At 40.7% G+C, this 14,090-nt stretch overlaps 1 protein-coding gene across 1 annotated transcript; it reads left to right on the top strand.

Moving 5' to 3' along the window:
• Nucleotides 1-2,757: 2,757 nt before the first annotated feature.
• muc15 (mucin 15, cell surface associated) lies at nucleotides 2,758-12,799 on the top strand. Its single transcript, XM_063484805.1, has 4 exons — nucleotides 2,758-2,792; nucleotides 7,118-7,842; nucleotides 9,952-10,128; nucleotides 12,690-12,799. Exons 2-4 carry the CDS (start codon nucleotides 7,137-7,139, stop codon nucleotides 12,797-12,799), a joined length of 993 nt encoding a protein of 330 aa, XP_063340875.1. The 5' UTR covers nucleotides 2,758-2,792; nucleotides 7,118-7,136.
• The last annotated feature ends 1,291 nt before the right edge of the window (nucleotides 12,800-14,090 follow it).

Raw genomic sequence — 14,090 nt, 5'->3', positions numbered from 1 at the left:
AAGTGATGTTGAATGTGGCATGGTTGTTTTTTTTTTATGCCAAATGCACATTTCTATTTCTAAAACTGATGATCTACCAGGACTTTCTAGGGTTACAGAAAATGCCTTCGTGGTTTAAGAGGTCAATGGAGAATGGTCAGACTGCTTTGGGCAAATGGTAAAGCAACAGTAACCCAAATGACCACTTGTTAATATTCAAAATAGGAGAAGAATGCACAGATGGGTTACAGCACCAGAACATCACTACTGTAGAAGATTGGATAAATGCTGTTTGGTCTGCCGAATTTTTGCTGGAATATTAAAATGGTAGGGTCAAATCTAAGCCCTCTATCAATGCTTTAGTCTGGTGGATGTGCCATAATGGTGTGGAGGCCCACTTTGGGTCACTTGAGCATTGTTTAAGTGCTACAGCCTACCCGAGTATTGCTGTGGACTCTGTCCATGCCTTTATCATCCCACAGTGTACCTTTCTTCTGATGGCTGCTTCTAGCAGGCTACATGCCATGTCACAAAGCTCAAGTCATGGTTTCCTCAACGTGCCAGTGAGTTCAGTGTATTCAGTGTACAGTCGCCTGATCTCAATCCAATAGAGCATCTTTGGGATGCGATGGAACATGATATTTCCATCATGGATGTGCAGTTGACAAATCTGCAGCAACTGTGTGATGCTATCATGCCAACATGGAGCGAAATCTCAGAGGAATGTTTCCAGCACCCTGTTGAACCTGTGCCATGAAGAATTAAGGCAGGTCTGAGGGCACAAGGAGGTCCATCCCGGTACTGACAAAGTGTCGGCTGACTGTATGTCACATATTACAGAAAATGAGTGAAAAAATGTGTGAAGCTATGCTACATTTGGAATCTAGTTAATGCCAATGCCTCTTTTTTTCTTCAGATTGTGTTTTTAAGTCAATGTTAAAAAACATTAGATATTATTTTTATGTTTTCTATGTGTTGCCTCTCTGTGCCAAGGTTTGTCTATGCGATAGCACAGTCACGTGAGTCAAATGGCCCAATCCTGCACATACAGGCTTATCTATTTGCGATGCAAATGTCTGAGAGCTAGGTACTGAGGGCATTTCTCTCCAAGCAGCTCCAGTTATGAGCTTTCACAGGAGGAATTGTATGTATGTTTATTTGCATTCCTCCCTTATTGTAATCCTGAAAACTGGTATGACTGTTTGCTGTTCTTATTGTCTAAATTCTACTGCCTAAGATCAAAGAAACAGAGACTTTGCTACAGTGCTTTTATCTATCCATAAAGCTACAGATCTTTGGGCAGTGGGTGAAACTTGGCATTAAACGTCAGTATTCACAAATGCACCCTTCTTCATAATGCATTCTCCAGGTTTCATAGCACCCTAACTTGCTTTTCCTTTAACTTTTCATGACTTTTTGCACACTTTTGTTTTGCACTCAAGTTTGAAGGCTGTTTATCCTCTGTTCAAGATTTAGGCATTTCTATTATTCACATCCCTGATGAGGCTACATGATCCCATTAGCTTCAAACACTGGCAGGCCACATGAGGTGGCAGCGACAAGCTGTCTGTGAGGAACTCTGTGTGCTCGGAACAGTGGGCCACTGTTAAACCTCATCTATGGCAGTATATCAGCAGCTAAACAATGGCATCTTCAGTGCAAGATGATAAATAAACCCATGTGGTTATGATAGCAAAACACATGAGTACTGTTTGCGAATGTTAATCTGTTTGATTACTGGCTTATAACATGTAAAACAGGTAGGAAGTAATAATCGAGACCTGAACAGACAGCTCTGCTGCTTTTTTCATCTCGTTTTATTCATATTTCAAAGAGATTTTTGACATGACCTGTTGAAGGTTGGTTGTGTTGTGTAGCTGCTTGACTGAGGCGAGTCTGCAGTGGCTGAAGCCGTAAAAATAACTGACTTAAAGCACTTGATTTTGGACTATTAATGGCTGCTAGGTATTCTGTATAATGTTCATGCTGATTGGGTGTACTCAGGGTTTTCTCTTTTGGAGAACTGGATGGGCTTTCAGACTATTTGATGGAAACCTGTAGTTTTCAATTTCATTAGCAAAACAAGCACAGCCACTCCCTCTTCTTAACTCACCAAAACACGCCAGCTTTGAGTGCCACTTCACCAGCCTCGCTCGTTCGCGCTAAATGAATTCAGCCTCTGCATGACTCACTTAATCGAGGAACGAGACAAAAAAGCAATCCTGGCTCATTTGACGCACGGTACCTGCGAGTTCACAAAGTCACACGTCACCTGGTAGCCTGATATAGACCAGAGACAAAAGCATGGATGAAACCCGAGCTTACCAGCCTCTTTTCTGTTACCATGACGACCGCAGCAGGAGGAAAAAAAAGGCTCCGAGGACCTTTGGCAAAAGGCTCCGCCCACTGGGGGGGAATTCACAGATCTAACCTGGCAACCTGGAAACCTGGCAACCAAAAATTAATATAATCAACTTATTTACATGGCAACATGAAAAAGCGAGGTGGTAGCAAATTGACATTCCCCCAACCCTCTTTACTCGTACACCAATTCATTTTCATCCCCGTCCTTCGTGGCCTTTTCACGGCATGCAACTGGATGCGGTTCAGGGCGTGTTTCTGCTGCTGGCAGGTGAAGAAGCAGGTTGAACAGGTTCTTCCCTGAATGCCACTCTGTCAGGCCCTCCTCCCTCCCTCCTTCTCTTCCTTCTCTCTCCAAGCCGACTGCTGATTCACTCTCACATGTTGGCAGCTGAGTGAAGAGATTTTGTTGCCTGTGCACCTGTTCTCATCTGATATAGCCTAAGAATAAGGTAAGGATTTACTGAGGGAGGGCTTTATTTATTTATTTATATTTTTGTCTTTCCTTTTCACAGCAAACGTGTGAGGCTAAAAGCTGTCGGGAATATGCGTTACAGGACCATATTTACTGTTATTTTTTATGAATATTCACAAACCCCCTATCTTCATTCCACTTATTCTTTTCACAGCGGCATTGTGTTTGATGATATTTGATTTGGTAGCTGTAACATTTACAGTAACACTTAACAATTGGCCGTACCCCGCAGGTTTTGTCACTGCTTCTTATTTTGAAAGTGTAAAAATAGAAGATTCAAAAACTGAAGAGCTTTTGTTTTCAACATGAAAGTAAGAAAACAAGTTGGTTGCTAGGTGCCACAACGTCACAACGAGTGACATACATACTTTAAGACTTTATATAACCTAGGCAGGGGAATAAGTGGTTGCTAGTTTATACAGTTAAGAGCCTTAGAGCGATGTTTTGTACATTTAAAAACTGGGATGGATGAACTATTGAGATCTTTTAATCCAGAGTACGCATACTTTAAGATAAAAAAATCAATCAAAATATGGCCTAACCACACAAATGCATTGATAAGCAGAGTCAACAAAGAGAATTTTCTTTTCTTCATACACTGTTGGGTAGGGCTGAGAGTTGGTTAAGAGTTCAACTGCTCTTAACCAGGAGTATAAACACAGCCTGAAACTTTTGCTGTACGCAGAGGTTGTGTTCCACATGAATGTAAAATAAATTACAGTATATTGAGGGGTGATAATAACTTCAGACAGCTGAAATGTCAGATAATTAAGAAGGATACGCTGTCGCCAGGTGTTTACAGGAATCACATTAGTGTCCCTTTCAGCCTGCGTGAGAGTGTCTGTGTGATGTTGATGAAGGCACGGCTGACTGAGCTGTTGAGATGATAGCTTGCGCTCTGACAGACTGGCATAGTGGGAGCTCTTTTCAACAGATGGCTTCTCTGAGTGCGAAGGGTCAGAAGCAAAATTCTCTCCCCGTTGCCGTGAACTTGCTGCTGCGCGAAGACTCGTTGGCGGGTCAAAATACTCTCTGGGCGCAGCTCGCCACTGTAATTTCTTTTTTTTTTAAATGGTTCAGAGTAGTTGTTGTTCATAGCTATGGTCTGGTTCACAGCATCAAAGTGGGCATAGCTGGTTTGAAATTGTACGGCCCACATGTGCCATCCAAAGACACAATAGTGGTAGAGTCTGTGTCTGAACAGGTCAGCTGCACAATGTTTTTCTATGTTTTTTTTAAAGCGAGTTGACAATCACCAATAACACTCTGGTCTTTGCATTATAGAGAAACCACTTCCATGCTGATTGTGTGCTCATTTGAACAGTGAACAATCAAACAGCAAAACAAAACAGTGACGCTGCTGAGCTGCTTGTAAAACTGGTTCCACATTAACTGGTTTCCTTTACACGGGCTTCTCAAGATGCCTGCAGCGTAATTAGACTTTTATCCTCCGCAGAGTGCTCAGTTGAGAGCTGTTGTCTTAAAATTGATGGTGTACTGTGAAGACGCGAGACGGGAAATGTGGGGAGAAAGAGGAAGGATGAAAAGTTCACACAGTATTCCAAAATCCATCAAGCGACGGGAGAGGCAGGAGATGCATTAGCGTGTCATTTAAAAGCGCCACTTTGTTATTTTCCACCGCTGCAGTGTTATGAGCTCTAACTTGTTCCCGCCATGCTGCTGGACTGAAACATTTTTTTTGTGTTTGTGTGTGTTACACGATCGGCGAACACGAACAAGCCCGATTGATCCTGCGGCAGGCTGAAAAATCAAAACACACAAGTTTTTTTTCCCCATTTGTTTCTCGGAAAACAAAAAAGACCAGCACGAAAACAAAGTCGTCGGATGATAACAAGCTTGTCGAAAAGCTAACCACCGATTGAACAATCCCTGGCTGATTGTGAGTTGTCAGTCAAAACAACTGAGCAGTTCTATTTTAAAGCTAACATCAGCAGTTTCAAGGAAATACAAACTGTATTCAAAACATAACGAATATACACGCTTGGGTTTTCCTTTTTGCCAGATTATCAATCCCGATGAGCTAAAAACAAAGTACTTCCTTGATGTTTTTAGCACCTTTGTTGAATTGTTAAAATGAGAACATGTCAAAACAGGTAAAACCGGAAATGTGAAATTCCCAGATTTGCAAGTGAAGCCTCTGTTGCTCCAGGCGCCGACGTTACACACTGTACACTGAGCCTCTCGTGCTGATTATAACAAGCATGAATTTAGAACAAAGCAACTGATCAACAAAGTGACTCACAGCAAGAGTGCCCTGTAGGGATTTGCAGTCATTTGTGTACTGGAGTGAAGCCGAGGGGAGAACACATAGCTCACAGGGCACTCGCACAATTCACACTGTCAAAAAGCCACAGATCTCACCAGAGATTGTGTCGGGGCTATGCAGACATCGTAGGGGATGACTGCATAGAAATTTGCCAACAAGCTCCCGAATGTGCCGCGTTCACAATGCTGTCAAACGTCTGCTGAGCAGCTCTCCGAAAGTCAGGAGGTGACGCGGAATTCAAGGATTTTTATTATGACTCATGTCAGTGAAGCTGACCTGCACCCCTCAAGCAGGTGTTTTGGTAGCTTTTGGAAAATGGGGGAAAGAAAAAAATCAGGCTAGAGATGTTTTGTTGTTGTTGAGTCTTTCAGTGTGGCCAGGCAGACTTTGAAGGCTGTGATGAACACATGTTTAGCACCTGTGGGTCCTTCCTGATGGTGCTTATACTCAGCAGGCGGTAAACAGACTTTTCAGGCGCTCAAAGAAAACAGGGGGGAAAAGGAAATAACAGAAAAGCTGTTTTTCTTCCTTTAGCTTTTATTTGAATCAAAAATGCATTTTGTGTCCAACCTCCAATCTCCCTATGTTTTGAACCCCCCCCCCCACATTAAAGCAACAAAAAGAAATAGCCAAAAATAAACAGCCAGTCGAGAACATGTCTGTCAATGTGCAATTTAACAAAACTCTGGTAAAGTACAAGTGTAGAACTGGGAAAAGGAGGACTTGTAATTGTTATAATCCACAATATTATTAAAATTGTCACTGGTTAGGAACAATGCAACATAAATGCCATGCATCTTTTTCTAAAAAGATGCATGGCATATAAAAATAGCCCATGGTATATTAACGATTAACACAATTTGCTTATTATTGTAAATGAGTCTTCTTCATCATGTGTTATATCACTACAGTTTCTAAGTAGTGAGTTGATGACAGCTCTACTGAAATGTTATCTTCCTAGACTATAGAGATACTAGTGCGGCGCTGAGTTAGACTGAAATGAATAAAATATTTTCCTGATATCAGTGTTTACTGCCGTATGGCATATACATGAGTGCCATAACACTCAACGCTACATCACATTCACACTCTTTTTAGAGGGGCAGGTTTGCTATCGTTAGCTTTGATGCCCTTTTGGGAAATTTTACAATGCAAAATGGATAAATGTTGCAACTGAGTTTTGATCGTGGAAAAAGCAGATTGCAAAGTAACTTTAACTTTAAAAGTCGGGTTTCAATGTTTCTTGACGATGGATATTTATCTGCTGGAGGTGGTCACAGGCACATGATGCAATCAGCAGCTTTCAAAGAAGTGAGCAAGATGACCTTAAAGAAGCAACTCGCATGAAGGTGACCCCGATGAAAAAATCTGCGACAAAATGAAAATAAAAATGATTTTCCAGGCAAAAAATATAAATTCCAAAAATAGATGAACAAAACAAGTCTTCTAACAGAAGTTACGCAGCCCTTAAAAAACAAACAAACAAACAAACAAACAAACAAACAAACAAACAAACAAACAAACAAACAAACAAACAAAACACTGAGCTTGGCAGTGACATCACATGATGGAGTAAGCTGAAGTTAGTGTCAGTATTAAGGTATACTCTCAACCAAATGTAGACATATTGAAGTTGTCCTCATTGTTTTTGGACAACAACAACAACAGACTGGGCTTTCCTTAAGACAGCCTGTCGATACAGCTCATCCAATGAAATTTCTTATTGACCAATACTTTTTCCAGACACTGACAAATTCTGTTCAGCCTCCTCCTTATTGCCACAGGCAGGTTGTCATATCATATGGTATTTGAGTTACAGAGCAGTTATTAAGGATGCTTTCAATGAAGCTGACATAGTAAGCAGTGGCTAACTCCAAAGTCCCTTAACATCCTGTTAAGAATAATCTCTGATTAGCTTTCTTGTACAGACATATATACATACATATGCTATGATCATTACAGCCGATTATTATTATTATTATATCATTATTTATGTTTTTTTTCATGTGTTTCAGAGTAACAACAAAAGGGAAAATGAGACTTCTCCTCCTTCTCCTGCTTGTCCAAGCATTCCACCTGGCATCACTCCAATATACAACAGACTCTCCAGGGAGAACGATTGATAAGAGTTGGTTGCGTGCACGAGGCAAAATTCCACAAGGAAGTGAGAATGCTACGTTTACTAAAGGAAACGATGAGGGAGCTGATGTTACAGAGTCAAATAATGACTACAGTGGGACAGCATCTGGCTCAATGGTAACATATTCAGGAGAAGAGGAAAACAGTGGAAATGAGAAATGGGAGGATCAGAATGTTACCACCTCGACCCTGAGTCCTGGAGTTCAAAATGGTACGATCGAGCTAACCGAGCTGTTGCCGACCACAACCACAGATCCCACAAACTCAAGCCAGATCAACTTGACGAAAATTGAAGGGGAATTTAATAAAACGGTGACCCCGCGAAACTCCACTGGCTTCCCAGATTACTCTAATCGCACCGATTTAGAGTCAAAAACCTCGGTTCCAGAGACCAACACTACAGAAGAGCACACAACAACCAACACAACAACTCTGACCACAAAAGCGGTGCCAGGGATAAACGCGACAACCACCACGTCTTCACCTACAACGGTGTTTCGTCCCAACGTCCCGGAGACTACAACTGCTGCTGCTCCAAACACGCCTGAGAAGGTCAACAAGACAGACAAAAGCGCGGGCTTAGCGGGCAGCTCCGATACAGGTACTGGTGCAGTCTGCGTAACAGGATCTGGTCCACATTTGTGTGTCTGATCCTGAAGGCAAAAGGCAGATGGAAAATCAGAAAATATACTGTCTGTGTGAAAGTTTTCGAAGATTTTGACTTGGGTAATGTGGTTTGACACATCAGAATAAGATCCATGAGGCGGCAAAGGAGGTTTTAAAAATACTTAGCGATGACCTCTACGCTCGGTGCTCATGAGGAAAATATTATCATGTCATATGTTTAACAAATTGCTTTTTTACATCCTTTTCCTGGCCCATATTTGGCAGCATCTATTTTCCCACTGGAAGAGGACAAATACCCCTTTTTAAAAAAAGCAAAGGTTGGATTGGATTTCAAGTCCTATCGAGGTGGCCGCTATGCGCAAAGGAGTCTATTACAACCACCTTCTCAGCCGGACAATGAAACCCTGTTTTAGGGGGGAAAAAACTTGAAAGAGAGAGCGAGGGACTGAGGTCAGAGATACTTGTGCTGTCTCGGTGCAAGGGCGTGAGACTAGACTTTGGTGTCGACCACCAGATCAGGAAGATAAGACTGGAAAGGAAATTTATATTTCTTAATCAGTGCGTAAGCTAATAGAAGACCACGGTACAAAAAACAAAACCTTTACAGAGCTGGAGATTAGTGGGGATTAAAATAACACAGCTCGTAGACAGATGGGACAATAGGACATAACACTAACAGATGATGGCAATAGGCAGCAGGAAAACAGATGTGAAACTGTGGGCAGCACAGAATGATAAAAAAAAGCTCCATAGTTATCATGACAGGAACAGCATGTGCACAGAAACTGTAGAAAAGCACAGAGTACAGATAAACAGTCTATATGTAAGATCCCACAAGGCACCTTAGCCTTCTCTGACACTAACTGACAATTAGCTAATCACCTCACTTACTCAGCTGCAATCCATACAGACCTGTTAGTAACTCTGTGTGGGAAATGCCTGTGGGAATTAGCTAATAATGGTGTGGATGACATGGGTAGCTTTTAAGGATATCCTAGATAAATACTGAGCTTTTTCAAGGTTTCCAGATTCATCCTAAAGAGAACATGACGTGTATCTGTGCCAAATTTCAGAGCAGTCCAGTTCGTAGTCGTTGATCTACGATACCGTCCATTCAGTAAAACCGTGAACAACTCTCTACACAATTTTAGACTAACTTTATTTGCATGTGTTTGTACATTTTTGTCATCATGAAATGAAAATTTAAGAAAAAACTGATAACTTGCAGTTCAATTTGTTAGCCAACCTTAAAAGGTGAGCAAGCTAACTAAAAATAATTTCCCAGCAGGAGCAACAATTGCTAAAATCTTTATTTCCACCTACGTTTCATTATGTTTACTTTAAAGTGACATAAAAAAAACTTGCCGCTAAAGATGACAAGAATAGAAAAACACTTAATGAAACAAGTCTTGTGGTTCAGCCTGCCTTGGATTAGGGGTAAATTGATCCTAGCAAGTCTGTCAATTGAGCCGTTTCTAGATGAACAAAGTCACTGAATTATTTATGTGTGAGCCCTGACAAAATACCACTCGAGTATTTCTCTGTCAAAGGATGTTGAAGACAACTCTATCACTTTCAAAAACAATTATTTTCCACTGCTGTTGCCTTGGACATACATTTAAATAGAAGAGCAGTAAACATTTATGTTATATATAAATAAAACCCAATTTCTTGGAAAAACAAAAGTCAATACGCTAGTTATTGTTTCTCGGTTTCCATTTAAACAGTTGTTATATATAATTTAATGACAACTTGAATGCTATTCATGAAGTATTCAGCCACATTTCACCACATTTAGATTACGATCACAACCTGCAGCCTTAAAATATTCAAATGTATTCCAGAAATTATCATGAATTTGGCATGTTAATTGCATTAATTATCACAGCGTAAATTATACAATTCTGAATAATTGTGATGTATCACCATGCAATGCGTTACGGCTCCGAACGCAATTTGAAAAACACATTTTAGCCATAATTAGTCGACAATTATCCCTCAAAGATGCCAAACGATGTAAATAATTTCTTGTTGACAAATTATCTGTGACTCTTTCCCACCCCCACAACCCTTCACTTCTCAGACGAAGGTTTCGCAACAGATCCCCAGATCAGTAAACGACACGATGCCTGGGGAGCAGTGCTGGGAACAGCCGTGGCTGTGGCATTTGTGGGACTGGTGGCCTTCGTAATCCTGAAGAAGAAACAACAGAAGGCCTTCTCTCACAGGAAGCTGGTTGAGGAGTATCCTTCCGAGCCAGGTATGTGTGTTCCTTCGCGCTATAAAGTAACAGATCGTTCGCTTTAATCAGGGTTGCCGACTTGATAGCTATCGAAAGACTCTCATATTTAATAAAACGTCTGGCAGCAGACTATTAAATTATGCCGAGAAATGTAGTGCTGAGATAAAACTGTGCTAAATATGCCTTTGTCAGTGCTTCATAATGAGCCACTATAACTCACTTATCCCCTCGTATTTAAGGTAACTGGCTGCTGGATAGTGCTGCAGTCCCCTTTACAAAAAGAAAAAAAAAGTTGGCTGTTTAACATAGTGACAAAAGAGAGAGGCGCTGCTCTCTCTTACTCTCTCTCCCTTTCACACACACACACACACACACACACACACACACACACACACACACACACACACACACACACACACACACACACACACAAGTGCATAACTAATCCTGTTTTAATAAGGCAACCCTCCCATAATAAGGTAACCTCACCATGCAAAATAGGATCATGTACTATGATAGTTTCTAATCTGTTGCTTTCCTGCCATGAACTTAGAGGGAAACAGCACTTTGTTGTCACAGTTCCCCTACACGCCCTCATACATAACCTTCCTTCATCTCCAGTTAAATTCATTAAAGTGCACACAGATATGCACGTGGGACTCGTGACTGCACGGGCGATTAGCTGGCAAAGTGCATCTAGTGAAGGCCGGCTTGAAAATGTACCTGCACTTTCCAGATGAGTCACATTCCATCTTAAGCCATACACCCACTACAATGTAAGAGAAACAGGGTGGCAACTGAAAAACATATACTCTTAACAAGTATGTTGACAACACCCAACATTGTTAAAAGAAACTCCTCTGGTAACAAAGGCAGAGTTACAAAATGGAAAGGAAGAAAACCTCTTTGGTAATGCAGTCGCTCAGTATTGCGCAGTATAACTCGAAGAGTGTAGAGCTCTTGATAAACTGCTTGGCAGTTCACCAGTAAAGTGACGTGATACGACTGCCTACTTGCAGCCCATGTATGTAAATTATGCGCTTAATGCAAACAAGCCCACAGGCTTCATGTGCAGAAATGAATGATTAAAAGAGCTTGCGAGAGGCAAGAGGTAGCCAGACACTGTGGGTCTGTGTGCTTGTTCCTTTATGGCTGTTATCATCCAATAACCTTGCTAGTACTGCTACCCCTCGCTTGAAAGCTAAAGCAAGAGTTGTTTTCTGCATGTAGTGTCTCTATCTGTGTGTGGTAAACTGTCATCAGTTGTACATGTGAACCAGAGAGTCTCAGGCTGAAGAAACGTTTTTGACCTTGCAAAGACAGTGTTTTTCTTCCCCGGGATTTATTTCAGTGATAGAAACATCAAGTGCTCAACTGATCTCAGTGTTGTCATTGATGTCAGTGCCATTGCCTCATACAGGTATCAAATATCGGAATGTTTTTAGCAACAAGCGTCTGTTAAATGACACAGCAGATTTAAAATAGCAAGCTAATGTTATGGATAAATGGTTAAAAGAGCTAACTATAACTGAACAAATGCTAGGGGACATTTTTAATACCAAAGTAGTCTTACCTACAAAAACGTGGATAATTTACGTGTTAACACATTGCCACAATCTACCCAGGAGTGGACAGGCCAGCAAACTCATCTCAAGGTCAGACCATTTAATCCCCAGCAAAAGCAAAATTGCAACAACCTGAGCACCAAAAAACAAAAGTTGACCATTATATGTGCTATTGATGAAAGGGTTTTCAAGTCAGTCTGACAGGTCTGTGGGGGTACATGAGATTAAAAAAAAATGGAACTGGTGATTTTTAGAATCGCTTACACAACACAAGTTGAGTAAGCGGTATAGCCCCAAATGTCACTTTAGCCCTGGCCTTTACAATCGCTCCTTCTCTTCTTAGACTCTTCGTTTGCACAAGCAAAACAACTCCAGAAAACAACACAAGTAATATAAACCCAACATAAGATTGTTTAGGATTTATTACCTGTCCTTCTTGCTACACTGAGTATATTTTCACAGCAGATCCTTAAGGGCTGGCGACATTATCTCTGTGATGCAGTTATTTTCAGGTTAAGTGTAATTTATGTCTTAGGTGTGTCCACTTACCTTCGATCTATCTTATTTATTAATCGGAGTTAGGTGTAGTGATTTCCTATATAATGCTCCATGGTACTTGTAGGTGCAGAGGAAAACAATTATTCAGCAGGGACAACAGCAGCACATTCAGGAAAAGAGCTTTGTGTTATTGATTTTTGTTAAGGTTATTTCAAAATGGAGCCTCGAGAAGAGAGCTCTTGCTCTTTGTTTTTAGGGTATGTTTTTGCTGTCAAAGCCACTGTGTAATGGTAGTGTGTTAATAAATCAGTAGACTGCTCCTTTTTGTGTACTTGGTTATCTTATGTTGGAAATAAAAGCATTACAACAGAAAACCTAGGAGTCAAAAACATAGGATTGGACCACTGACAGCGGTCTACTCTTTAATCTTCCACCTAAACAAATTAATTAGAGTACTTTTCTTTTTGCAAAAGACAAGGTGTATGCTATAAATATTTAATATTGTCTACTTTCCAGTTCTCAGATTAGACAACAGTGAGCCTATGGACTTGAAGTTTGGTGCCTACTACAACCCAGGAGTACAAGGGGACACCATCCAAATGTCCAACCTTCCAGGCCGCCGTTGAAACTACAAAGTCATGAACTCCCTTTCAAAAAAAGTTTGCCAGCTATGATTATTGGCATTCAGTAGACAGCTTACTGTCTAATGTGTGGATTTTTGTAAATAAGATGGTCTGAGACTGGCATTTGTGGATGGGAATTACAAAGTGAATTATGTAGGTCTCTTGTCAGCCACAGATGATACTTATGTCAGATTATGTATTACGTTAATCAGATTTGCTGTATTTAACTAGGAATCACTGAAGGCAATCCATCTGAGTACACTGAGAAAGCCAAAATGAGCTGTTAGCCATTTATGTGTGTTGCCAAAGGGAATCAAAGACAGTCTTTCCTAATGAAGAATTTGCTTTGCAGTCAGTGAACAATGTCAAAATCAAAAGTTTTTGCCTTACGTTTAAACATATTTGTGTGAATGGCACCAACAGAATTCAGTTAATGACAAGCAAAACAGAAACATTAGCATAGAAGCACATCAAAGCACAACGAGGTTCCAGCTGATGCAAAATGTTTGAAAAAAAAAATAGCACTGATGTCCTGCCGTCTAAATAGCAGACGACACAGCTGGCCTATCGAGGCCTTTGCAACAAAATTCAGAAGCCGTGGTGAACAATAACATTATCCATATCAACAATCACATGCTGTTACAGCATAAGGTAGGCAATAAGCAGTTAAATTCAAACTGTGCTTTTCAGATATTCCACAACTGGCAGTCACAGTCAGAGTCAGAGAATTGAAGCGTCAAAGCCAAAGACTTGAGTTTGTTTTCTACACACTAGTGACTGAGGTGGAGGGAGGCTGGGTGCTGCGTTGTTATTCATAGGCTGAGATTTTGGTATTCTGGAAGGGAGCTGTGTATTTGGTCTTCGCACTACTCAGAAGCAACAGCTATATCAACATAATATACTGCTTAAATCTTCTGACCTCCAGGTGTCCAAACACAGATTTGACTTTCTCGTAGTGACTGTGTGCACATTGGTACATAGTGTTTACCTGCAGCATAACCACAGTAAATTTAGAGAAAAAGCTATTGTCATTATTATTATTTTTTTTTATTCTTCTATAATTTTGCTTCAGAAAAAAGCATCTCTTACTTAACTGCTCCACTGTGGCTGGACAATAGGTAGCTATTAACTCCATTCTGTATGTATCCAATGCAACTGTACAAGAAAATCTAACAATATTGCTTATTTCTACACTGGTTCTGTTAACACACATGCTTTTTTAAAGAAAATAAATCCAGATATATACATATCTTTCAGCTCGCTCAGTCCTTTCACTCATCATTACCTGAGTGAC

The sequence above is a fragment of the Pelmatolapia mariae genome, linkage group LG1 (genome assembly GCF_036321145.2).
Source record: "Pelmatolapia mariae isolate MD_Pm_ZW linkage group LG1, Pm_UMD_F_2, whole genome shotgun sequence".
In the NCBI taxonomy this organism is placed as follows: Eukaryota; Metazoa; Chordata; class Actinopteri; order Cichliformes; family Cichlidae; genus Pelmatolapia; species Pelmatolapia mariae.
Note: the sequence above shows the minus strand (reverse complement) of the source record. Positions and strands in the feature narration are given on the sequence as shown.